The sequence below is a fragment of the Mastacembelus armatus genome, chromosome 15 (genome assembly GCF_900324485.2).
Source record: "Mastacembelus armatus chromosome 15, fMasArm1.2, whole genome shotgun sequence".
Classification (NCBI taxonomy): domain Eukaryota; kingdom Metazoa; phylum Chordata; class Actinopteri; order Synbranchiformes; family Mastacembelidae; genus Mastacembelus; species Mastacembelus armatus.
The window spans coordinates 23,981,298-24,007,221 of record NC_046647.1 but is presented as its reverse complement, the minus strand read 5'-3'; the positions used below and the strand labels follow the sequence as shown (position 1 = coordinate 24,007,221).

The 25,924-nt window shown below is 40.8% G+C and overlaps 3 protein-coding genes across 14 annotated transcripts; 2 read left to right on the top strand and 1 right to left on the bottom strand.

The window, feature by feature from the left end:
* Positions 1-430: 430 nt before the first annotated feature.
* On the top strand, positions 431-4,875 carry cryzl1 (crystallin, zeta (quinone reductase)-like 1). Of its 8 annotated transcripts, none has more exons than XM_026308969.1 (13): positions 431-612; positions 781-858; positions 1,341-1,413; positions 1,546-1,590; positions 2,036-2,104; positions 2,299-2,432; positions 2,610-2,721; positions 2,912-2,932; positions 3,363-3,461; positions 3,645-3,760; positions 3,930-4,035; positions 4,132-4,177; positions 4,396-4,875. In XM_026308969.1, the coding sequence occupies exons 1-13, from the start codon at positions 547-549 to the stop codon at positions 4,490-4,492; spliced, it is 1,062 nt and encodes a 353-aa protein (XP_026164754.1). In that variant the 5' UTR covers positions 431-546; the 3' UTR covers positions 4,493-4,875. The 8 variants fall into 8 exon arrangements, with proteins under 8 accessions (XP_026164754.1, XP_026164753.1, XP_026164750.1 ...); XM_026308968.1 differs by having other exon boundaries at positions 4,370-4,875; XM_026308965.1 differs by having other exon boundaries at positions 4,303-4,875.
* Positions 4,876-4,931: 56 nt separating this feature from the next.
* setd4 (SET domain containing 4) lies at positions 4,932-12,488 on the bottom strand. Of its 3 annotated transcripts, none has more exons than XM_026308962.2 (13): positions 12,359-12,488; positions 10,558-10,651; positions 10,339-10,434; positions 9,971-10,008; positions 8,825-8,913; positions 7,707-7,943; positions 7,125-7,184; positions 6,868-6,997; positions 6,514-6,688; positions 6,008-6,086; positions 5,838-5,918; positions 5,592-5,715; positions 4,932-5,500 (listed from the first exon to the last, which is right to left on the bottom strand). In XM_026308962.2, exons 2-13 carry the CDS (start codon positions 10,628-10,630, stop codon positions 5,345-5,347), a joined length of 1,338 nt encoding a protein of 445 aa, XP_026164747.1. In that variant the 5' UTR covers positions 10,631-10,651; positions 12,359-12,488; the 3' UTR covers positions 4,932-5,344. The 3 variants fall into 3 exon arrangements, with proteins under 3 accessions (XP_026164747.1, XP_026164748.1, XP_026164749.1); XM_026308963.2 differs by having other exon boundaries at positions 10,558-10,648; positions 12,359-12,460; XM_026308964.1 differs by lacking the exon at positions 5,592-5,715 and having other exon boundaries at positions 5,361-5,500.
* cbr1 (carbonyl reductase 1) lies at positions 12,437-25,696 on the top strand. 3 transcript variants are annotated; one of them, XM_026308974.1, is made up of 7 exons: positions 12,437-12,591; positions 23,184-23,298; positions 23,463-23,632; positions 24,006-24,113; positions 24,496-24,704; positions 24,875-24,928; positions 25,210-25,696. In XM_026308974.1, the coding sequence occupies exons 1-7, from the start codon at positions 12,456-12,458 to the stop codon at positions 25,381-25,383; spliced, it is 966 nt and encodes a 321-aa protein (XP_026164759.1). In that variant the 5' UTR covers positions 12,437-12,455; the 3' UTR covers positions 25,384-25,696. The 3 variants fall into 3 exon arrangements, with proteins under 3 accessions (XP_026164759.1, XP_026164758.1, XP_026164760.1); XM_026308973.1 differs by lacking the exons at positions 23,184-23,298; positions 23,463-23,632; positions 24,006-24,113; ... (1 more) ...; positions 24,875-24,928; positions 25,210-25,696 and adding exons at positions 14,450-14,564; positions 19,379-19,548; positions 19,666-19,773; ... (1 more) ...; positions 20,607-20,660; positions 20,849-21,474 and having other exon boundaries at positions 12,438-12,591; XM_026308975.1 differs by lacking the exon at positions 12,437-12,591 and adding an exon at positions 21,847-22,060.
* The last annotated feature ends 228 nt before the right edge of the window (positions 25,697-25,924 follow it).

Below are 25,924 nucleotides of genomic sequence, written 5' to 3'. Positions count from 1 at the left end.
GTATCGTGGTTACGGCCACAGACAAATAGCATAAAAAGGGCTCCATAGTTCACCATAGTAAATGTTTTAGCCAGCAAATACACTTTAAAAAGCCTTTCAAGAGTAATAGAGACATAATTTGCAGGTAACAAAAACAACAGATCAACCGGGAGATTGGCTGGATGGAAAAGGTACTCCGATCCATTACTTAACTAAAATTTTAAATACCACAGTATACAAATCATCTGTTACAAGTACTGCATTCAAAACATAAGTTACAGTACAGAAATATTAGCATCAGAACATCTTTTGCGCAAGTACTTCTAGTAACACAATACAACTAGTAGTAGTAGTTAAGTGGTAGTTTTAAGGCGGGGTAAACCATAAAATTCAGTAGGGGGCAGTGTTAATAATAATTGTAATACCACCAACCAAAGATGTAAGCAAAGAAGAAGAAGTGCATCAGCTGACTGAAACAGCAGAGTCCTCCTAAAGGGGAAATAAGCGTCTACTATATAAACAGGGTCGCTGACTAGCAGGTTCCTGCATAAATAAACGTGTAACAGAATGAAAGGCTTGTTCTGCCGAGCAGGTGAGAGAGATGCTGAGCACAAGTTCGTTATTCAGGACACGGTGAGTTTCGCTGTGCAGGTGAATGTTTTTCTTGGCTGAAAGAAGGAAGTCATTATTTGCCACCTTACTTATTTAGATTTGCCTTATTAAAGAAACTGTACAGATGAGATGTTACCTCTTCTGTCTGTCTCCGACTAGTTAAAGCGCTGCTTCTCTGTTTCTGTCCAGACTCTACCAGATGTTTTAGGCACACATCAGGTCAGAGTTCAGGTAAAGGCATGTGGACTCAACCCATTGGACTTCAAGGTAATTGAATCAAGTCAAACCTAATATGTGCACGAATAGATCAATATTATTCGATATTTTTATATGCATGTTTGTCCAATGGCTTGTATAATGTATAATAAGATAAAATAAACTTTATTCAAGTGAAATTCAGGATGTATATGTATGTGTAATAGCACTGAATTGTATCATGCAAATTTTTATTCAATTCAATAAAACAAAAAAAAAATACTACAAAGCCATCAAACCACCATACAAAGTTAAATGTAAAAACAATAAAATCCAGAAGATCTACAACCATTCAATGCTAATTATCTTAATTTCTAATGAGGATTTATTTAGTCATTTAATTTAATCAGAAAACATCCGGCTTTATATTTGTTCAGTTATCATGTAACTACATGTATGTGCGCACACATCCTGAGCTTGAGACCTGTACTGTCAGTGGTCAGCTGTAAACTTACCCACTAACATCTTCTCTCACCTGCTCACCTGCCCTCCAGCTGCTCAGTGACATGGGGATCCAGAGAGATTTAATTCCTGTTGGCAGAGAGGTAGCTGGGGTCGTCCTTCAAGGTCAAACTCACAACGACAGTTTTTCACTTGTGTTACATGATGGTTCACAAAGAATACATGTGATTAATGGTGAGTGTCCTTGCAGGCCTATGTCAGAAATGATTCAACTGGTGTGTCTGTTTTTTTTTGCAGTGGGCCCAAAGGTCTCCTTCTTCCAGCCAGAGGATGAGGTTGTAGGTAGGAAATATTTAGAAATTTTTCTGACTGATTGTAGTTTTTAATCTAAGACAGAATATGAGTTGTTTAATCGAGCCACAGGGAAAGGCATCCAGGCATTTTAGTTTTGGTTTTTAATGTATATTTCTACATTTTTGCCAACATCTCATAACAGATAATTCAGAGCCCCTAGGGCTGGTTAATAATTCATTATTTTCAGTTACTAACCCACAACACTGTTGTCTTGTAGCACAATTCTTACTTCAAGATATTAATTCAAAACTCAATTTTTTTATAAGAAATCTGTAACAATGTTAAATATATTTTATAAATTTTTATCATGTGATTTTCAATACTAACATATGTGTTAGCTCCATTTTAAGGGTGCCCAAATCCCGGTCCACTTTGGTGTACATGAGAATACAGTTATCATGTTATCATGTCTTACGCCCACCTTCCTTTTCAGGTATTCTTCCTCTGGACTCTCCCTGCTCTGGACTCTGTGACATCATTGACATTGATGAACACTACTTAGGTAGCACACCGTACAGACGCACACGCACACACACTTACATACATGCCTTCAGTCACACAAATGTAGTTTGTATAATTACATTTTATTCTTACAACAGTCTCACAACACAGCCAATGTTTTATTTGTCTGCTCTTCTACCAATCAGACTTGTATTGTTTCCATGACACACGTGTGTTTCTGTTCATGTTCTGCAGTTCAGAAGCCAGAGAAGCTCAGCTCCGTGTGTGTTGCAGGAGCTCTGCGTGACGGCCTCTGTGCTTACACTGCTCTACACACACATGCTCGCATGGCAGCTGGACACACACTCCTGGTCATGGATGGAGCCAGTGTATGTAAAAGAATCAAACGTTGACATTTAGCAGTCTATTGCACTCCTCAACATTTATTCATGTCAATTTGAGCTCACCAGGAGCCTGGTTTCTCCTAATAAAGGTTATCTTTTAAAAATTTCACACATTTCAGCATCCATGCGAGTGCATTCAGTCTATCTTGTCTTTCTCATCAGTCTTTTGGCCTTATGTGCATCCAGTTGGCTTGTTACCACGGAGTGAAGGTCCTGACAACGTCACACTCACCACAAACACACACGTTCCTGGAGAAGCTTCGGCCCAGCGTAGGTCTGTCCAGGCTTGATGTCTATAGTACACGTTCTGACTTTTTAAAGTGTATGAAATAAACACACTTCATGACGTGGCGGTTATTGTTATAAATAGAATCCTGCTAGAATAGTTTCCTCCTCCTCTGCTACACTTTCAACGTTATTGGTTTCCTTTTCCTCTCATCTCTTCACCTTCATGCTGTCCTCAGGTGTTCAGGATCCTTTAGTAGGTGAGGTCTTTCCTTTGTCTTTCTGTCACAATACAATGCTTGCATTCTTGTTGGATTTCCAGTTCCTTCAGTGAATCGCCGTAGCCTTAGTTGTATAACAATATAATGTACCATATCCCTTATCAATCTGAAGCCAGAATGACTATAGCTAATAATCGTCTATCACAAATAATCACAGATAATTCAGTTGTGTTTTTTGTTTTTTTTTTTAAATATTGGAGAGTTTATATTACTGTAAAGTAATTTAAGGAAAATTCTATAAAATGGATGTAGAATGGAAAAAGTTTTGATCTAATCCTGCTGCCACCATCTGGATAATATTAAAACTGCAAACACTAACTTAAATCAGAATTCAATAAAATAGTTGCTGGAAAGTATTACAGATCAAAAAGACTCATGATGCTATGGTGCTGTGCCTTTCTCTATGAAGCCAGGGTTATTTCAATGGCTAACGGCTCCTTAGATCTGCTGCCAGTGGTTTTGGAAGAGACAGGAGGACTGGGAGTGGATATAGTCATAGACTCTGGAGGTAAAAGCATTTTTTCTGTCAGATTCTGTCTTATTTGCACTGTTTATACTGATGCGGTTATAGAACTGGAAGGGCCCTCAAGCTTTTGCACAGAACAGTATGTCCAGTTTAATATTTTAACTCAAAGCTTAATTCTGCAAACAAAATGAAGTCAAAGTGATAACATTTCTCTGTGTGTTGTAGTGCGTCTGCAGGAAGAGGATGAGTCCGAGGAGATCAAGCTCCTCCCACATAAACATGACATCATCAGTGTGCTCGGAGTGGGGGGGCATTGGGTCACATGTAACCAAGAGCTGCAGGTGAGTCGGTGTCAGACAAAACAACTGCATCTGGCAATGATTAGTTTAGTAGTTATTTTATAATCTGACTGTTTCACAGCTCCTAATAGTTTGATATTAAAAGCAGAGGTACAATTGGTGAGTCTGCATCTCTTCAACTGCTGTTTTCTTCACCTATGTCTTTTTACAGTTGGATCCTCCAGATTGCAGATTACTGCACTTAAAATCAGCATGTTTGTCTTTCCTCAACCCTGAAGTTTGGACAGCTTCATCAGCTCAGCAAGGAAGATACCTCCGTATCCTACGCTCACAGTGTGTAATGTTAAAAAATACAATCAGGCACATACACCATCTCATTAAAGTTTATGTGAGTCTTTAACAGCCTATTGCAGATATTCTGAAGGACATTGTGGAGAAAATGTCAGCTGGAATTCTCAGGTAATTTAAAATTCCCTGTGGGTCCAGTTTGCCCAGTGACAGCAGGATGAGTGGTTCTGGTTCAGAAAGTGAATAAATAGATGGAAATTAAAAACATTTAATATAAATTTTGTATTTCTTGGTAGAAACACATGTCACTGGAGACATTTTGTCATCTTAGGTCCACCTAAACAGCTTTTAACTGATTTCAAGATGTACTGTACTGTCCACACCTCCAGACCTCAGCCTGAGGAGGCGGTCCCTCGCTACGAAGCCACAGTTGCCATGGAAACTGTTCAGCATCAGCAGAAGAAAAAGGCTGTTGTTCAATTGTGACCAAAAGGATCTCATTCTACTGTGATGTGAATACAGCCCACAATTCAACAGGACCAGTTCATTTCACTGTTCTGCAATTTAACAACTGTAAACACTCTAAACACTTTATTTTAGTTTTCAGGGGCTGGGGGATGAAACCTACTACAGTGAGCACCCGGGGAAAGCACAGGCAAAGCCTGCTGCCAGTCTATGTTGCTTTATATTTTGTTGAGAACCCACAGAGTTCAGTGTTTATACAGTCAAGAGTTTTATTCTTCGCTCAGTTTATTCAAATTACAGGTACAGGAGATGCAATTTATGGGTCAGTCACATGTATTGTTGCAGTTCTTGTCTTCTGAACTTTGTAACTACTTGAACTATAAACAAAAACTTCTCAATGGAAATATTTGTTTTGTATTATTGTGTCGTGACAGTTAATAAGAAAATAAATAAATAAAATATGGCTGACATCTGAAAAATCCTCTCTTCCAGGAAAGTATCAGTCCTTTCTGACAGAACCGTCTTTACAGTGTTTTTCTTTTTACTCTGTTTCTTCCCAATTCTGTCTTGAATGAGTTCAGAAGGATTTTCTTTACAGTAATTTTACAGAAATGTATTTGTGTTCTCCATTTAGCTAAATTAGTGATGTTGATGAAAGCCTCACTGTCTTGCTAAGGGTTATTACAAGATGGCACTGGCACTATCAGCATACCAGGAATCAAACATGATTTTAAGACATCAGGCAATCCTGCTACCAGGAGTCTGGTGAGACTATCCAGTGGCACCAGCTCAGCCAATTACCTTGTTTCTTGTAGTGACAGTCAGGCTGGACCACCAATCTGTTGTCACCTCCTATTATCAACATCATCATCATCATGGCATGATGGCATCATCTGGTTGTCTCTTCTGCACACCTTGCAGCACCTCAAGGCAGCTTCCCAGGATGCACCTCTCCTCCTGTCGCAAGGACATGACCACAAGTAACTGCTCCCTGGCAGACTGGTCACACTGCTGCAGGAGGTGTGAAATCTACACACACAGCACAGCACAAAAATCATCCATTAGATCATGTGTTGCATCATGAGAAAATAATCTGATACTGAATGACTTGTGCGTAGACCTCATCCAGAGCTGTGTATGTGTCTAGTAGTAGGCGCTGACAAACAGTCTTAACAGTCTGAATGCTCCACTCTTCTCTGTCCTCACACACGGCCTGGCCAAGCAATACTGGTTTCCAGTGATGACTGCACACATATACACACATACAGTATCCTGTAATCCATTTCAACCCATTTACACAAAACAGCTGAATAACAGTTTTTCCTTTACATTATGTAATTCTGGATGTGTGCGTAATAAAACTTACTAAAGTGTCTGCGGCAGGGACATCAGTCTGAGAGCTGTCATCAACCTCCAACTGGGGCCTTCGCTGGATACCGTGAGGTTACTGAAACAGAGCAAGAGTGTCCCTATTCTTTTATAACACCATATGTAGTAATATCTGTACTTATTGTAGCAGTATGCAAAACAACTTACTGAAAGAAGTTGTTCTCTTTGAGAAATATGATCTTCTGGACTAAACTCCTGTCATCTCTTAAAATGTCACAAAGGAAATCTGAGGGATGAGTTTCAAACATACAAGAACTTCAAAATGTAATGACCTGACTCTTAATTGTACTCACTAATACAATTCAATCATCTACTAGAAATATGTCTGAAGATTCTCAGTCATCCAGGTGAAGTTATCTCGTTAGACCCACACTCGTTCACTTAACAAGCCTATTCAGGCTAGCGCTGGAGTGAAACCAACCTGAAGGATAAATTTGAGATTCCATACCAGCAAGTCCAGTTGCCATGACTCAACCTCTAGACATCTACTAAACCATGTTATAAAATAAACTGTTGTTTTGAACACGCAACCAGATGTGGCACTAAACACTCAGCATTATCTAATACTCATAATAAACTGCAACAAAAAATTTCACAATAACCTTTTAAGACAAATACACAAAATTGGTTCTATATTTCCACCTGCAGTTTACCTGTATCCACATAGACCACACTGTGGGGGTTGCAGAGGGCGACAAACCCATACTCTAACAGCAGCCGCTGGTTATCATGGGACCCGTAGTTAATGAAGGCCTGCTGGTAGCGCTGTGCACCAGAAACACTCCTGATTTCATAACATCTCGTCATGTCATTGAAACTTGCTTTTACCTGGGAAAAACATATTTTTGACAATGTTCGTGAGTATTATATATACCTAACATATATTAAACTGTCTAATAAGTTACAATCAGAAAGCATTACAGAACATACATTCTGTATATGAAAGATACAGACACTGAGTGGTGCTTTGATATGTGTGTGTTCATGTGTTTACTACAGTATGTTACCTTCACGTCAGGCTGGTGGTTGAGCAAGTCCAGGAAAGGAGCTAAAGCGTAAACATCCTCTCCAGAGAGGAAGTTGTTGGGGGGGTGGGACTTGAAGACAGAACGAGTGTTGACACTACACCATGCCCACCTGAAGGAGGAGGGCATGAAGTACAACTGAGAAATGTTTCTTCAAAATGTAGTTGACTGAAATGAAAAACCACTGCGCACCTGCAAATTGATACAATAGCTTATAGGACCTATACATGTTTGCAAACCTCAGTGCTGCGTATGTCAACACCTCCTCCACAGGCTCACTTAGAATTGGCTGCAGGGACCTGAATCAAAAATAAATCACAGTTGGTACAATTCTGATATAAAGAAAACCGCTGCGACGGGATGGCAAACATATTGCACTTGTTGCATGGATTTGATATAGAATGAGATTATGAAGGCACCTTAACGCTGCCTTAACATGAAGGACATAATGAAAGTAAGTCTTGGAATTAATTTTATTTAATTTAATTTTATTTGCAGACATGTGTGACCTAGGATCTTCTATCTCATTGTTCAAACTGAACTAAAGCACCAGGTTTATATTTACATATTGACATAAATGTTGGAAAATAATGGCTTCAGAGATCAGTATGTCATCTAAATATCAAAGATGCTATTCACGAAATACTGTTCTAGTAATGTAGTTCTCATTAACACCTCTGCCTCTTTAACATCAGTCAACTCATAAAACCAGCCTTTGTGGTACCAGTTATCTGGGAAGGCAGGGAAGCCAGAATCAGCTGAAGTAACTTCACGGTACATGCCCCTGAACACCCTCTGCAGTGTCTTGCTGCTGCACTCACCTGAAAAAGTCCTGATTTAAGGAATGGATTTCTCGTATTGTCTCCTGCTGCTCCAAAGCCTGTCTGCGCACACTGGCAGGCAGGACGGCCAGGACATCATCAGTAAAATAGGCAGGGCAGGTGTAAGTGGTGGGCAGTACATCAATGTAGGGGAACCAATCAGAGGCCTCTCCTCGGTGCCGCTCACACACCAAGAAAACACAGAGCACCAGCAACGGTGACAGACAGGGTTTCCAGCTGTGGGGAGAAAAACAGTTTGCTTCTGCCTCATTCTCTTTTCATAGGCCTTTATCTGACAGTAAATCTGACCAGGTGCTGATTGATGGAATTGTCACACCGCGCTCCCCATATAAAAGAGGAAACTCAGCATGACCAAAAAGGGATGGTTTGAAGAAACAGCTCAGCAATCCAGAGTATGTACAAAAAGTGACATTTATTAACAACACTAACAAAAGCAAACCAAATCCCAGGTTACAAAACAGGAAAAAAAGTTGCAGCCTCACAGCAAGCTGTCCTTTCTTTTCCCCCTATCCAGAATACCTTGCCTTAATACCTCACCTCCACTAGACCATACCAACTATACCGGTGTCCCTAGGGTAAGCTCGGTTACCTTTTTCCCTTCCCATTACCTTCAATACTAGCCAATCTATCTCTCCCACCTATTACTCCCTACAGCTACCACAAACAAACAGTGTGATGCCTACAACTCTCTTAGATGTATACATTCTAAATTTCCCTACAACTAAGCCCCCTACCTTAACTCAAAATGGTATCTCCCAGCTACGATTGCCTACCGATGCACACCTGCTTCTAATTGGGCTAATTGCACCCCCTACCTTAACTCAACCACCATCCCACCTGACACTGCCCCAAGGGAAATTCCACTCCTCTCCACCAGGTCCTGCTCCTGAAACTATAAAACACATAACTCAAACAATCACAAATAAATCTATTAACCATAATTAACATTTAGGAACCCCCGGCCTAATGAAAAGGAGGTACCCTTTTCACAGGAATGTAGAAAAAACTATACGCTGGAGATTGTAGGGTTGGAGCAGTTAATATGTTTACTTGCACCCCAAACTTCACATTTATTTGTTGAGTGGATGTGTGTGTACCTCTTGATATAGTGTCCCAGGTAGCTGTTCAAAACGGTGGACGTCGTGAGGAGACACGACTCTGGCAGAGAAATTAGCAGCTGGCCAGGCTGATGAACAGGTGAACAGAAACAAACACGAGTTACACTGAGCTAACATTCATTTATGAGTAATAAAATGAACTGTAACTAGAACCACTGAGATTTTTCAATGAAGATTTTGCCTAAAGTATCTTTCTGTTACTGTGAGTGTAAATGGTAAATGTATAGAGGTACGAACAAATATCTTTAACTCACATCTGTATGACAGCCCAATTGGGGAAAAAAAATTGTATATTTTATAAAAGTATATTGAGTACACTTTTTAAATGTTAAATTTCATTATACTTTAAGTTGTGTTATAATGAAACCACTTAAGGTGCACTTAATACACTGGACGCCTCACTATAAATCTGCTTTAGTACATTAAAAACATATTTTTCATGTATTACTGGGTATTTTTGCTGACCAAAACTACTACCCTACTGTTAAAGTATACTTGAAACATTTCTTGTTGGAAAGTTGTAAAAAAGATATACTGAAATTAAACTTAGTGTATTACTAATAGACTTTGAGCCAAAGTAAATGTACTTGAAATATTCTCTGAACTCACTTTAAGTATGCATAAAATACAGCAGAATAATGTTTGAATTTTGAAAAAAGTGCATAAGGTGTATTTTTATAAGTGTTTTGGTATTTTTCCTGAAAATGAGCCCACTAGTCATTTTTTGTAAACTACCCAATAATACATGAAAAATATGTTTTTAATGTACAAAAGCAGATTTATAGTGCAGCTTCCCGTGTATTAAGTCCAACTTAAATGGTTTCATTTTAAATTACTTTGAATATGCTCTGCTTTTTTGTAACAGTAACTCTTTTACTAATCTTGTACTCTGGAGACTTACCAAAAATATACTTTTACTATGTTTCAACACAAGCACAAATACACTTCATACATTTTTAGCACACTTTATATGCTAAAAGTATAATTTGTATAAAAAGTATAAAACATATTTATTTTTCACTTGAGAGATATTACAGTATTTACTCCATATCCTGCATTACCTATGTAACTACTCCAACCGTACTGTACTGCAGTTTTTTTAAAATCAATTAGTTTGTGGCTCACCTTTATAGTTTGGAGAGTCTGCAGCCCTCTGCCTGTGTCTGCAGGACACACACACAAACTTTAACAAGGTTTCTGAGCATTTTATTAAGGTAAATGTAGATACTCTTAAGGGACACAAAACAGCAATAAAGATGCAAAAGAATACAGATGATACAGATCCATCTTTCTCAGTCTGAGAGCCCTTTTCATTATTGAAATCTAGGGCCTTTTAACACCATCCAAAGTCTTTTGAGGTAACTGGGTAGTTTGTGTGCATACATTGCTTATTGTGCCAAACGCTACTGTTGACATATTAAACATCTCACACAAGGATGGCTCCATAACACTCCTAAGGATGTGTAGGACAAAGTAGGACACCGGAGTCATACCAGTGAACAGGGCTGGTTGCAGCAGTGATGAGGTGAATCCTCGTTGGTGAAGAAACTTCATCAGCCTCACATACTGCAGCTGATGACACACAGAGACTAAAGAAACAGAGAGATGACTGGTGATGGCAGAGATCAGGAGGGAGGCGAATATCAACTGTAACAGCCTGTGGCAGGGAGACGCTTTTAGAAAGCAGCACTACATCAGTAAACTTAGTTTACCTGACCTGCTGCTTTCTTGTTTCTGCCTCCTCTTCCTCGCAGCTCTGCCGGGCCGATGGCGGCAACCCCTCATGACCACCAGGACCTGCTACTGCTTGTGTTTGGCGCACGCAGGCACGCACGCACACACACACAGATGAAATTAATTAATGAATGTATGAATGAATTAGTACCACTGCTTTTTATCTTATCACCAAGATTATAATCCTAAATATCAACAAAGCAAAGATTCTCTCTTAAGACAGACTGATGCCTTACAATAGCGCTACATATACTCCACCGTGTGCTGGCAGGACAAAGTGTGTTTTATTATCAAGAACCCACAATTCTTGTTGGCTTCTCCTGCTATTTATCACTTCATGGTACAGAAATTATGGATGAATCTATAAATACCTGAAAGTTTGGCAAAGAAAGATAAGAAGTATTTTTTGTCCTAAATCAGAATAAAACACGTTTCTGCCTTGAGGACAGGAAAACGACTGCATAGTCAATCATCATGTCTTTGACTCTGGAGATACCCTTTATTCTGCTCACACTGCCTTAGAACAACTTGGTGTAGTTTATCACATTTTGTACTATTTGAAACAGTGGTCTGGTCCTTACTAGAACCCTAAAGAGGACAACATTGCTCACCAGTTTCAATGACACAGATGATTTTAAACCTCTGAAATGATGAATTTATTATTTTTCGTGCTTTTCTTTTTCAGTACTCAAGTTTCTATTACAAATAAGATTGTTGATGTCAATAAGGACTTCTGCTAACCTGTTCAACACACCACACATATAAAAGATTTAACCACTACTAATAAAAGAACATTTAAAAATAAGGCCATAAATACTGTTTATTGGTTATACTAAGTGCAGTACATAGGGAAAAAACTATCAAACCACTATTTGCTGTAACTACCATTTGCATTTATTCTCTGTCTTCTTCTTTTCCTTTGGGGTGCTCCCTTCAGGGGTCTCCACAGCCAATCATCTGCCTCCATTTAACCCTATCCCCTGTATCCTCCTCACCCACACCAACTATCCTCATGTCCTCCTTCACTACATCTAAGAACCTCCTCTTCGGTCTTCCTCTAGGCCTCCTTCCTGGCAGCTCTAACCTCAGCATCCTTTTACCAATGTATTCACTGTCCCTCCTCTGAACATGTCCAAACCATCTCAATCTGGCTTCCCTGGCTTTTTCTCCAAAACATCTAACATGAGCTGTCCCTCTGATGTCCTCATTCCTGATCCTATCCATCCTCGTCACTCCCAGAGAGAACCTCAACATCTTCAGCTCTGCTACCTCCAGCTCTGCCTCCTGTCTTTGTCTCAGTGCCACTGTCTCTAAACCAGACAACATTGCTGGTCTCACCACTGTCTTGTCCACCTTTCCTTTCATTCTTGCTGACACTCTTTTGTCACACATCACACCTGACACTTTCCTCCACCCGTTCCAACCTGCTTGCACACGTCTCTTCACTTCTTTTCCACACTCTCCGTTGCTCTGGACTGTTGACCCTAGGTCCTTAAAATCCTCCACCTTCTTCACCTCTACTCCCTGTAACCTCACCGTTCTACATGAGTCCCTCTCATTTACACACATGTACTCTGTTTTACTGTCTATATAACCGGTTATATTAGCTACTATTACAACTGTTCACTTTAAATAAGACTTATCTTACAAATACAGATGATTATGAAAAAGAAACGACTGGGAGAGTTTATAATGGGAGAACTTCACCCGCCGCATTAACAATTGCACCGACCGCAGAAACTAATCGCTAATCAGTTCAAGCACCTGAAGCATAAATACCTGCATATTTATGTCATCCAAGTGTAATTTTCATCCTACACGGCGACTGCATGTATAGCCCTTGGCCCCACGTGGTTAGCTTGTTTTTCTTCCGGGTATGCGCACTGGCACTGCGCAAAGTCGCGTCGGTTTACCTGCATTTCCCAGTTTTTCTTGCAGCGCTTCGCTCCTTCCTGCGACTTTCTCCAGCTTCAGCATCCCAGCTTCATCCAGCAGCACGACTCCAGCTCAAAGTAAGCAGCTTGCGAACAGCGACTCGTCTTAAAATGTGTGTTTTTGTGTCTCAGCGGCCAGTCAGCGTTACGTAACGCCACAGAGGTGATCTTCAAAGGGTGTTTGACTCTTGGTGCATTTCCTGTCGAGTTAACTATGTAAGGTGACTTTCACACCCTTGTAAAACCAGTTTACGGCTAACCCACTGCTGAAAATGGTGCAGTTTTTATTTTAAATGGTCATTTTAAGTTGGAAACATGTATGTTGGATTTAGGCCCACTAAAGTTTAAAACTGTCTTGATATTAAGTTTATGAACGGAGACATGCAGTTTTTACTTTTAATGTATTGGTTTATATTATTCTAGTTTTCTTCAGTCATTGTGACTCAGCAGATCTTTTCAGTCAACTCTCCTACATGATAGTGAAGTCACAGGTTCCACAAGGCTGATAATTAGGCCCGAGCAAGGACCTTGATTTTGCTCAACAGGCAAGGGACGAATAAGCGGGGGGTGGGGGCGGTTTCTGGCATCGTCTACCGTCTCCCCGCACCCCACCATGACGTTACTGGGCGTTAGACCTTTCCGAAAATGTATAGTATGTCGCTGTCGCGCGGCCGTGGGCCTGGAAATTGTTAGGATTATTATTCTTTTTTTTGTTATTATTCTTCTTTTACCTTAACAACCTCAAATTTGACCCCCTGAACGTGTGTGAAAATTCACCAAAATTTGCACCCCCCTCAGAATCGCGTGAAAATTTGATATTTTATGGGTTTCATAAACGACCTCAAAGGAATGGCTCTGCGGCGCCCCCGACAAAGGTCGAGATACATTGGGCCTATGGGAGCTCATTTGACACTTTTTTCATCGTACAGTCGCCAAACCTGGCACATCTCTTCTTCGTGTCAGGCTGAGCAAAAAAGCTTATCGTGTCCCGGTCGTGTGACCGACAGGAAGTCCACCAGCTGGGGGTTTATCTCGAGGTCATTGAGTTCGTTGATTTTGCTCACCTCGTATTCTTTCGAACTCGTCCTTGAGCGTTTGACCGATCGAGCTCATCTTTGGCCGGCGTCACCTAGACCCATGGGGCTGCAAAAAACCTTGAATAAGTATTACGGTTTTCCTTTGGCGGGCGCTGCAATTTGGCCTAGGTGTTTGGCTCGCCGCCAGTTCTTCAACATGTAATAACTCTCACGCGCATGGTCGGATTGGAATCGGACCAATTGATGAATTGTAGTCCCCGCCGCCCTGGACCCATCTGATTAGACTAAATCGAAATAGGCCATATAGCGCCCCCTGTATAACAATTTGAAAATTGCCATTCAAACCAAACCATTTACTTTGTCAGAATTGTACCAGATTTGGCACACACATCCTTTAGGGCGTCCTGATCCTAAAAGCCGATCGGACCCATGCCCTATTTTGCATGTGGTTGCCTTGGCGATGACCGGATCTCGCCATTCGTTTCCAATGGGAATTTTGCAAAATGTCCAGGTTTTGTCAGAACGGTACCAGATTTGGCACAGACCTCCGTGGGGGTCCAGTAAAGGACGTGGTCTACTTGGGGGGGCGGATAGCGCCCCCTATGCAGTTGCACTTACTTTGTCAGAACTGTACCAAATTTGGCACAGACCTCCGTGCGGTCTATTTGGGGGGGGGGGGCGATTTTTGGGGGATGGTCGATTCGGAGGGCGGGGGCGCTTGGGGAGGCGTTTCGTTCGGGGAGGCCGTTCGCTGGGGGAGGTGGTTCGTTCGCGCGGGCGCCGCGCCGGGGGAGGCGGTCCGCTCGAGGCGAGGGCCGCTTATCGCCGCTTGCGGCTATATTTGTGTTTATTTTGTTTATTTCTATATTGTTGATGTGTTGATTTCTTCTGGTTGACAGACATGGCCAACAGGGTTGCTGTGGTAACAGGCAGTAACAAGGGCATCGGCCTGGCCATCGTGCGAGCGCTCTGCCAGCAGTTCCCAGGAGACGTTTACGTCACCGCCAGAGACGTGTAGGTGACACACCTGGTAACACCTGCATATTCCACAGACTGTGGGGTCGTTACAGTTTGGTCAGGATGTCACTGACTGTGGCACCTGGAGCAAACATTGGAGAACATGCAAACTCCACACGGAAAGGCCATGAGATCAAGCAGGTTTCAAACCCATGACCTTCTTACTGTGAGGCAGTTTCAAACAGTTCATTTATTTTTATCTAACAGCGTGCTCCCAACCTGGTTATCAAGAATCCGACATATCTATTTCAGGTCAATCATCAGTGGTAGAAAGTATATCTCAAAAAGTTACTTAAGTACTGTACTTGTAACCAAATTCAAGGTTTTTACCATAAATATTTAAAATTCTTGATATGGCATATTTTCGTTCATGTTTACTACAGGGCTCCAAGCACCAGCTTTTTCCTTGTGTGAAGTTAATATTCTTGTTAGAAAATAAATCAAGCGTCCACAAATTCAATTTCAATTCAATTCAATTTTATTTGTATAGCGCCAAATCACAATACAAATCATCTCAAGGCACTTTACAAAAACTAAAACTAAAAACCCAACAATTCCCTTATGAGCAAGCACTTGGCGACAGTGGAGAGGAAAAAACTCCCTTTAACGGAAGAAAAAAACCTCCAGCAGAACCGGGCTCAGTTTGGGCGGCCATCTGCCTCGACCGGTTGGGGTGAGTGGATAGAGCAGAGAGAAAAGAACAGCAACAATAAACAACATATAGACACTGCAAGTTGGTGGGGCCAGTAACTGCACATCAGCGATAAACAGCTCCAGGACCAGGGACACCTGCAGAAGGTACAGAGAGAGAGAGAGAGAGAGAGAGGGAGGGAGAGAGCACAAACTAGGGGAGAGAGAGAGCACAAGGTTAGTAACATTCAATGGTGGAATATACATGAGGTCGGAGAGAAGGGGGAGGGGGGGGGGGGCGGGTAGGGTAGGGGAGCTCAGTGCACCAATGGTCCTTGGGCAGTCTAGGCCTATAGCAGCATAACTAACTAAGGGATGGTTCAGGGTTGCCTGAAGCCAGCCCTAACTATATGCTTTGTCAAAGAGGAAGGTTTTAAGTCTAGCCTTAAAAGTACAGAGAGTGTCTGCCTCCTGAACCCAGGCTGAGAGCTGGTTCCACAGGAGAGGAGCTTGATAGCTAAAGGCTCTGCCTCCCATTCTGCTTTTGAGAACTCTGGGAACCACAAGTAGGCCTGCACTCTGAGAGCGAAGTGGTCTATTGGGATAATATGGTACTATGAGGTCTTTAAGGTATGAAGGAGCTTGATTATGAAGGGATTTGTATGTGAGAAGAAGGATTTTAAATTCTATTCTATATTTTACAGGGAGCCAATGAAGAGAAGCCAATATAGGAGAAATATGATCTCTCTTGCTAGTTCCTGTCAGGACTCTGGCTGCGGCATTCTGGATTAATTGGAGGCTTTTTATTAAGATATTAGGACATCCAGATAGTAATGAGTTACAGTAATCTAGCCTTGAGGAAACAAACGCATGGACTAGTTTTTCTGCATCATTTTGAGACAGGATGTTCCTAATTTTGGAAATGTTGCGCAGGTGAAAGAATGCAGTTCTAGAAATTTGTTTTATGTGTGAGTTAAAGGACATGTCCTGGTCAAAAATAACTCCAAGGTTTTTTACAGTAGTGCTGGAGGCCAGGGCTATGCCATCTAGAGTAGCTATAATTTTAGAAAAGTTATTTCTGAGATTTTTAGGCCCAAATATAATGACTTCTGTTTTCTCCGAGTTTAAAAGTAAAAAGTTACTGGTCATCCAAGCCTTTATGTCAGTTAGACAGGCTTGAAGTCTGGTTAACTGGTTTGTGTTAACAGGTTTAATAGATTGATATAACTGAGTGTCATCCGCATAGCAGTGGTAATTAATAGAGTGCTTCCTAATGATATATCCTAAAGGAAGCATGTACAGGGTGAACAGAATCGGTCCTAGCACAGAACCTTGTGGAACTCCATAACTAACTTTTGTTCGTGTGGAAGGTTCATCATGGACATGAACAAACTGGAATCTGTCCGATAAATAGGATTGGAACCACTTTAACGCTGTTCCTCTGATACCAATCACATGCTCCAGTCTCTGTAATAAGATGTTGTGGTCAATGGTGTCGAATGCTGCACTAAGGTCTAGGAGGACAAGTATCGAAACAAGTCCATTATCTGAGGCTAAGAGAAGATCGTTGGTAACTTTCAACAGTGCTGTTTCTGTACTATGATGTGCTCTAAATCCTGATTGGAAATCTTCAAATAGTTCATTCCTGTGTAAGTGGTCTGATAGCTGCTTAGCAACAGCTTTTTCTAGGATTTTAGAAATAAATGGCAGGTTGGATATTGGTCTATAATTAGCCAAGACACCTGGATCAAGACTAGGCTTTTTGAGTAAAGGTTTGATTACTGCAGTCTTAAAGGCCTGTGGTACGTAGCCTGATACTAGAGATAAATTTACCAAGTCCAATAAAGATGAGTTCATTAATGGCAGGGTGCCTTTAAGCAGTCTAGTCGGGATGGGGTCCAAGAGACACGTTGATGATTTCGATGAAGCAACTACTGATGTAAATTCAGAGAGATCTATAGGAGAGAAGCAGTCTAAACATAACTGAGGTCCTACAGATGATTCAAGAGCTACTGTAGTAAAAGATTCATTTATTGCAGGTATAGGAAGCATCTGCTGAATTTTATCTCTAATAGTTGTGATTTTATTTGTAAAGAAACTCATAAATTCATCACTGCTGAGAGCTAAGGGAACACTGGGCTCAACGGAGCTGTGACTTTTTGTCAGCCTGGCTACAGTGCTGAAAAGAAACCTGGGATTGTTCTTATTTTCCTCTATTAGTGATGAATAGTATGCAGTTCTGGCTTTACGGAGAGCTTTTTTATATGTTAGTAGACTGTTTTTCCAGGCTAGAAAAATTTCCTCTAAGTTTGTGGAACGCCACTTCCTTTCCAGCCTTCGTGATGCCTGCTTTAAGGTACGAACATGTAAATTATACCATGGGGCTAGTCTTCTCTGAATCACTAACTTCTTTTTCAGAGGGGCTACAGAATCAAGCGTTTCACGCAGTGAGGTTACAGCGCTGTCAACAACATGATCAATTTGGTAGGGAGTAGGATTAAGGCAGCTGCCCTCCATTATGTTTATACTTGGCATAGATGTAAATAAAGATGGAATCATTTTCTTAAATTTATTAACAGCGTTGTCAGATAAACATCTGCTGTAGTGGAATTTTCTTCCAGACGCTGCATGATCCATCATTTTAAATTCGAAAGTTATTAAAGAATGATCTGACAAAACAGGATTTGGGGGGAAAATTATTAGATGTTCAATTTCGATGCCATAGGTCAGAACAAGATCAAGGGTGTGATTAAAACAGTGGGTGGGTTTATTAACGTTTTGAATGAAACCAATTGAATCTAATATAGAATTAAATGCAATGCTGAGGCTGTTATTTTCAACATCTACATGAATGTTAAAATCTCCCACTATAATGACTTTATCTGATCTAAGCACTAAATCAGACAGGAAGTCAGGGAATTCAGTTAAAAACTCTGAGTAAGGAACAGGTGGACGGTACAAAATGACAAGTAGAACTGGTTTTTGTGTTTTCCAGTTTGTATGTGAGAGACTAAGAGTGAGGCTCTCAAATGAGTTATAACTGTTCTGAGGATGAAAGTTTAATAATAAGTTTGACTGGAAGATTGTAGCTACTCCTCCACCTCGACCTGTGCTTCGAGGAACATGATAATTTTTATGACTGAGGGGGGTTGATTCATTCAGACTGACATATTCATCCTGCTGTAACCAGGTTTCAGTAAGATAAAGTAGGTCAATTTGGTGATCAGTTATCAAATCATTTACTAACAGAGATTTAGAAGAAAGGGACCTAATATTTAATAATCCACATTTGACAGTTCTGTTTTTCTGTTCAATAAGAGGAGTGGTCTTAATTTTTATTAAGTTTTTATGAATAACTCCTCTTCTGTTAACTTCTGATTTGTTTGATTTATATGTTCGAGGGGCAGACACAGTCTCTATGTGGTTTGAAGGGGGCGGCGGCTCTAAGGAAACTGCAGAGAAGCGTTTTAGACTGAGTCTCTGCATCCCGGTCCCCACCCTGGATTGTCAGGCTTTAGGTCGGCTAAGAAACTCGGCCAAATTCCTAGAGATGAGAGCTGCACCATTCAAAGTGGGATGGATGCCATCTCTCGCTATCAGACCGGGTTTTCCCCAGAAAGTGGCCCAATTGTCTATGAAGCCCACATCGTTTGCTGGACACCACCTAGACAGCCAGCGACGGAACGACGACATGCGGCTAAACATGTCATCGCTGGTCAGATTGGGGAGGGGTCCAGAGAAAACTAAACTAGAGATTTAAACTAAAGAGATTTAAAAAAAAAAAAAAAAGTAAAAATAGATGCAAAAGGACTAAAAATAAAAAATATAATATGATAAAATATTTTAGATTAAAGAGCAGACTATAAAGTAGTTATATTTAGTTTCTAAATGTTAGTTTGTGTGCTACCAACAGCTCTGTTTCTTAAAAGAAGAAAAGAGAGGAAATAAAACCAGCCTTCGCTCTTAAACAAACGATTCATCCGTTTTTATAAAAGCTATTACAGAATGAATAAGAGACAACTAAAATGAAAGTTTTGAAACATCTTTTAAGGAGTGAGACTCAACAACTGAGCAGACTGGATATGATCAGAATACAAGTTGACATATTGCTTTAATTACTGTTATTTTCTTCTTTAAAAGGATTAAAGTGGAAATTAAACCAGGTGTTGCTCTTGTTGCAGCGGTCGTGGGCAGGAGGCAGTGGCGTCTCTGGTCTCAGAGGGACTGAAGCCCAAGTTTCACCAGCTGGACATCAACGACCTGAACAGCATCACCACCGCTGCTGATTACTTTAAAGAGAAATATGGAGGAGTGGATGTCCTCGTCAATAACGCTGGGATAGCGTTCAAGGGTAGAATTACAGTGAAGTCTATACTAGAGCACCAATTGACTGATATATGAACTGAAGGACCCTAAGTCAGGAGGAGGCAGTGATGTAATGTTAACATGTCTGTCTTGCTGTCTTCAGTGGCAGACACGACTCCGTTTGCAGTCCAGGCAGAGGTGACCCTCAAGACAAACTTCTTCGCCACCAGAGACATGTTGACTCACTTCCTGCCCATCATCAAAGCTGGAGGTATGGACACAGAACTGCAACTTTGTTTATTTAACTCCCAGTTGAATTTTGCAGCATCAATTGTCTGCAGGTAACCTTGACCTTCTGAGGCCTGAGGGGGGAAATGACAGCAAAGCACTCGCTGCACCATTGCTGTTACTTATTCAGCAGCAGTGATGCAAAACTGCAGGAGACTCAGGCAAAACATTTTTATTAACTCTTCTCCTATTAGGACTCTGGTGGATGGTATGAGGGTGCTGTTTAGTGAGACTTTAGTAAAAAGATTTATCTGAAACAGCAGACTCTCCATCCCCACTGAAAGTGACAGCCGTGGCTGGCAGAACATTATGAGTGACATAAGAAAATAACATCAAATAGATAAATTTCTTTTCTTGGGTTTTGTGAACACAAACACTACAAAACCAGCATACCTCTAATCTGCAAACAGTGACAAATATGTCTGACATGTTGTGAGAGACACATCAGGCAGGAAGCAGTTAACAGCTGCAAACATCTTCTGTGTGTATTTCAGGTCGTGTGGTGAACGTCTCCAGCTTTGTTGGCTCTCGTACTTTGAACCAGTGCAGCCTGGCCCTGCAGCAACGCTTCCGCAGCGAGGACATCACAGAGGACGAGCTGGTGGGACTGATGCAGCAGTTTGTTGATGAGACCAAGAAGGAACAGCACAAGCAGGGCGGCTGGCCTGAGACAGCATACGGAGTGTCCAAGATGGGGCTGACGGTATGACTGATCAATCACCTCACTTCTGACATGATCAATCAGCTGTCTGATCTTAATGGGTAAAAAATTAGGAAACATTAATTATAAATATCTGTTTGTTTCTGTGTCTTTAGACCCTGTCGATGATCCTGGCCCGTCGTCTGTCCAAGGAGAGACCAAATGACGGGGTAATAACTGAAATATGACAACTTTTAATAAAACAAAAAAAAAACATCTTTTATCTGTTTTCAGTGAGCAGAAAGAAATACTGTGAATCATACATTACTGAAACTTTTAGAAAATATCTCTTTTCTGGTTTGGTTTTCAGTGAAGCCTCACTTCTAACATGAAATTCTGTTGTATGTTATTTGTGTAGATCTTGCTGAATGCCTGCTGTCCGGGATGGGTACGCACCGACATGGCAGGTCCAAAAGCCCCGAAGTCACCAGATGAGGGCGCTGTCACTCCGGCCTATCTGGCCCTGATGCCGCCTGGAGCCACAGAGCCTCACGGAAAGTTTGTGTCTGAAAAAGAAGTTCAATCATGGTGAAAGGGTTAAAATATCCCCAACGTGTGTGTGTGTGTGAGGAAATGAAAGGAAGATGGTGTTCTCATTAATGTGTCAAAACCTTGATAAAATGTGCATAAGAATCAGTTTATTTACACAAAGACAAATATACATCATTTGAGAAACAGGCAAAAAGCACTGTTACATTTTTAAAATCAACATAAATTACCTATGGAAAACAATTAATTAATACTGATATTATTTTGATAATTTTGGACTTTTCACAGCATTTACCAGTTAAACGAAGTGGTGGATGTCAAACTAAAATTGCTCTAATTATTCCCGGGAACACAGCTGTTTGTGTGTCTGTTGGGTTAATTGCAACAATAATCATGTTATTTTTGTAAGTTCTTGCTAATTGCTGTTTTTGATAAATTTCCATTTTCACGTTTTCAGTTTTCTGGTACAATTTATTATTTTTTTTACATGTGGGGGGGGGGGGGGGACTTGCCTTAACTGATTGAAATTTTGTTGAGCTGAAATCAGTGGCTAAAATTATTTGATCTGGAAAAAATGCTTTTCTACAATACAGTGTTTGTAATTAGCAATGTTGTCATGTGAAAAACAATAAATGAACTTCAGAATCAAAAATATTTTGTCATAATTAAATAATGGATTACCAAACAGCTCCTGAAGCTACTGGATGTCGTCATTTTGGGATATCAGACAAACAAAGCAGTTTCCACTCTGGTTCTTATGTCTGTAGGAGTTATCAGCCGCAGCAAAACCATAACTTCTTAAAATTCAGAATAATATAAGGCTGAGTTATCCCACTTCTAGCTCCTATTTACTTCTAAAGATTTTGTTTAGTCTTTTTCAGAAACTCACCCATTAAAACATTTCCTGTAACTGCCATTAGAAATATAATTTAACCAGGAGCTCCTCCTTTCACACATGCCTGGGTAGTTCTCCTGGTATGCGTACTGCTGCTGCTACTTCCTCCAGTATTCCTCCTTTTCTCCACCCATTTGCCGAGCAGCGCTTCACTTCTCCGCGGCTTCAGCTCCGCCACAGCTTAAAGTAAGAATCCTCCGTCTCACTTTCTGCTCAGGTACACAAGTGAGTTGTAGTAATGCACACTCTTCACGTGCACTTTTTGGAAATCTAGCAGAGTAAAGATGTGAAGCGTCTGGTCTTTCCTTCCACCGCCAGCTACGGAGGGAGCGAGTAGGACGCACATTATTTATAGACTTTATCACGATGCCATTTATTTACTTTTTATACCATTTATTCAGCTCAGCGCCTCTTTCATTAGCACCAAACCACAGTGTCCCAGCCTCTTTAAAACCTGTATACTCTTCCTGTCCGCATACCCAATGAGGATGTATGCTATGTATCTCTTTATGGAGCAAACTGGAACCTGAAATTTTACGCGCGGTCTCCCCTAACTCCGCCCTAAACATTGGCTTTTCTACTTCGACAGAGCATCGTTTAAAATCAGACAAACTATGGGTTTCCTGTAGAGACGAATATGATTATGTCTGTCTGGGCCAGCACTGTGATTGGCTGCTGACCTGTCCAGGTGCACCCACCATGGCGCCCTGGAACAGACTGTAGGCCGTGGGGCGGTTATGAAACATGAAAACAAAGGCCAGCAAGTGGAAGGTCCTCTCTTAAATCTAAATGTACTATAAAACAGGCAGTTTAATTCTTGATATTATCTTTGTCTTTAATTCCAGCACATGTAGTGATAGTTTCACACCCTGTTACAGCAAAAATGCTGCAGAAGTTTGTATTAGGATTAAAGTTCAGCTATTGTGCTAATGGTGGCGTCACGGAGCACATTTTTTCTATTTAATATTTGTTTTCTAGATTAAATTATCATTTGAAGTTGTATTAGACCAACTGAGGTTAAAATTCAAAACTGTTTTGACATTAAATTTATGAGCTGAGACCTGAGGTTTTCATTTTTAATGTCTTATATCAGAATAAAGTCTGTTTTCTGTGATAAGTGCTGGTTTAGTATCTTTTAGTTATTTTCTTCCAGTTTCTTTAGACTATTAGACAGGAGGTGATGTCTTTTCATTACCAAAACTCTCTTCAGCTGTTCTACATGACTGACATAGGTGTGATTAATGTGTATATTCATTTTTCTCCTGTTGATGTTTATTTAATATCTGTGTTGATTTCTACTGGTGGTCAGACATGGCCAACAGGGTTGCCGTGGTAACAGGCAGTAACAAGGGCATCGGTCTGGCCATCGTCCGAGCGCTCTGCCAGCAGTTTCCAGGAGACGTTTACGTCACCGCCAGAGACGTGTAGGTGATACACCTGGACCAGGCTGACAAGTTTATTATCTCTGCTTTATTCTGTGCATTCATATTACAAGTTGCCAAATGTCAATTCTCAAACAAACAATTCACCCGTTTTTATAAAAGCTATTACAGAATGAATAAGAAACCAGGTGTTGCTCTTGTTGCAGCGGTCGTGGACAGGAGGCAGTGGCCTCTCTGGCCTCAGAGGGACTGAAGTCCAATTTTCACCAGCTGGACATCAACGACCTGAACAGTATCACCACCGCTACTGCTTACTTTAAAGAGAAATACGGAGGAGTGGACGTCCTCATCAATAATGCTGGGATAGCGTTCGAAGGTTCATTTATTTCTATAACACATTATATACAGACGAATTTCAAAGTCTTATACACAGCGCAGAAAATATGAGAACAATCAGCAGTAACAAAGTAATATCACCGAATGGTTGCACAATTATCTCTTAAACAACAATAAAACAAAATCCTAATGTTTAGACCAAGGCCCTGCTGCAGGCCCTGCTTGTTGTGCTGGTCTCCAAAAACAGCTGTTGACGACTGGATCGTTGTCATGCAGAAGGAATGACCGACTCACTGAAACAGGAAACGGCATAAAATGACAGTTTTGCTTCAAGTTTTATCTATGAACTGAAGGACCCTCAGTCAGGAGGAGGCAGTGACGTCATGTTAACATGTCAGTCTTGCTGTCTTCAGTGGCAGACGCGACTCCGTTTGCAGTCCAGGCAGAGGTGACCCTCAAGACAAACTTCTTCGCCACCAGAGACATGTTGACTCACTTCCTGCCCATCATCAAAGCTGGAGGTATGGACACAGAAGCGAACAGGTCTGTGCACAGCTTAATTTTTAAATCAACCAGTGGCTGGTCTACTCAGTGTTACAATTTCAAGGGTTTGTTTGGTTTTGATTCAGAAAAATTCAATAGAAAAGCTTAGAAACGCTTCAGTTCATTTGATTTAACTGGCAATAGTAGTTTACGCCACATGATCGCAGGCTGCACTCCTGATATCGCCAGTACTTCATTAATAACTGTAAATTAAATGGAATTTCTTTTCTTGGTTTTCCTAAGGTGTAGTCCTGATTACAGTTCCATTTCTAATGTTTATGACAACTGTGTTTGAGACTGAGACACAGAGGCATTTGGTGAGAAGTTAACAGCTGCAAACATCTTCTGTGTGTATTTCAGGTCGTGTGGTGAACGTCTCCAGCTTTGTTGGCTCTCGTACTTTGAACCAGTGCAGCCTGGCCCTGCAGCAACGCTTCCGCAGCGAGGACATCACAGAGGACGAGCTGGTGGGACTGATGCAGCAGTTTGTTGATAGAGCCAAGAGGGATGAGCACAAGCAGGGCGGCTGGCCTGAGACAGCATACGGAGTGTCCAAGATGGGGCTGACAGTATGACTGATCAATCACCTCACTTCTAACATGATCATCTGCAGAGTCTCAAATTGTTAGAAAAGGAGTCAGGATTCAATAAAATACTCAAATTAAAATGTTTCTCTAAAACCATATTTCCTTTCAGAGCAACATTAATTATAAATGTCTGTTTGTTTCCGTGCCTTTAGACTCTGTCGATCATTCTGGCTCGTCGTCTGTCCAAGGAGAGACCAAATGACGGGGTAACAATTGAAATATGACAACTTTTAATCAAACAAAAACCATCTACTCTTCCATTTTGTTCAGCATATCAGCCCAGTTTCCCATAAAAGTGGAACTTAAAAGCTATAATATGTTTTTATAATATCCTGTATACAATGAATAAAGAAATAAATACTGTGAACTATAAATGAAGCAAATTGTCCTTGAAAACATCAGCTCGTCATCACTTGTGGCTTGATTTTCAGTGAAGCCTCAGTACTAACACCATATTTTGCTGCATTTATTAATATTGTTTTTTTAGATCTTGCTGAATGCTGGCTGTCCAGGGTGGGTGCGCACGGACATGGCCGGTTCCAAGGCTCCCAAGTCACCAGACGAGGGCGCTGTCACGCTGGTCTACCTGGCTCTGCTGCCGCCCGGAGTCACAGAGCCTCACGGAAAGTTTGTCTCTGACAAAGAAGTTCAGCCGTGGTGAAAGGGTTAAAAATCCTCAATGAGTGTGTGAGGGAATAAGTCTGTGTTTCCACTGTAGCACTAATATGATGCTGTTTTGCCAAATGTTCCTCATTTGAAGAAATTCATCCAAGGATCACAGTTTGAAAAACTGAAATGCTGATGACTCTGATTTGATTTTCACTTTGTTACTTTGCCTTTGACATAATAAACCTGTTATATTTTTACATTGAAAAACAACTTGTTTTAACTGAGTGAAACCTAAATAAATGTTATAATAAATTGCTTTCAACAATCAACAGTCAACAACAATAAATGAATTTTAAAATCAAAAACACTGTCAATAAGTTAATTAACAAGGACAAAATCAGTGAGAGGAGATCATATCTACAGGACCTGTCTGGTTTAATGTCTGGGCGGATATTTATAATTTCTATATGCTTTTTTCTCATATTATTAGAAAGTAAGCACAAGGACAGACTTATGAAGATGTAGTGACACCTGCTGGTCAATATGAGCATTTTTAGGAAAGTTGGTATCCCTAAACTTGTTTTTTTTTTTTT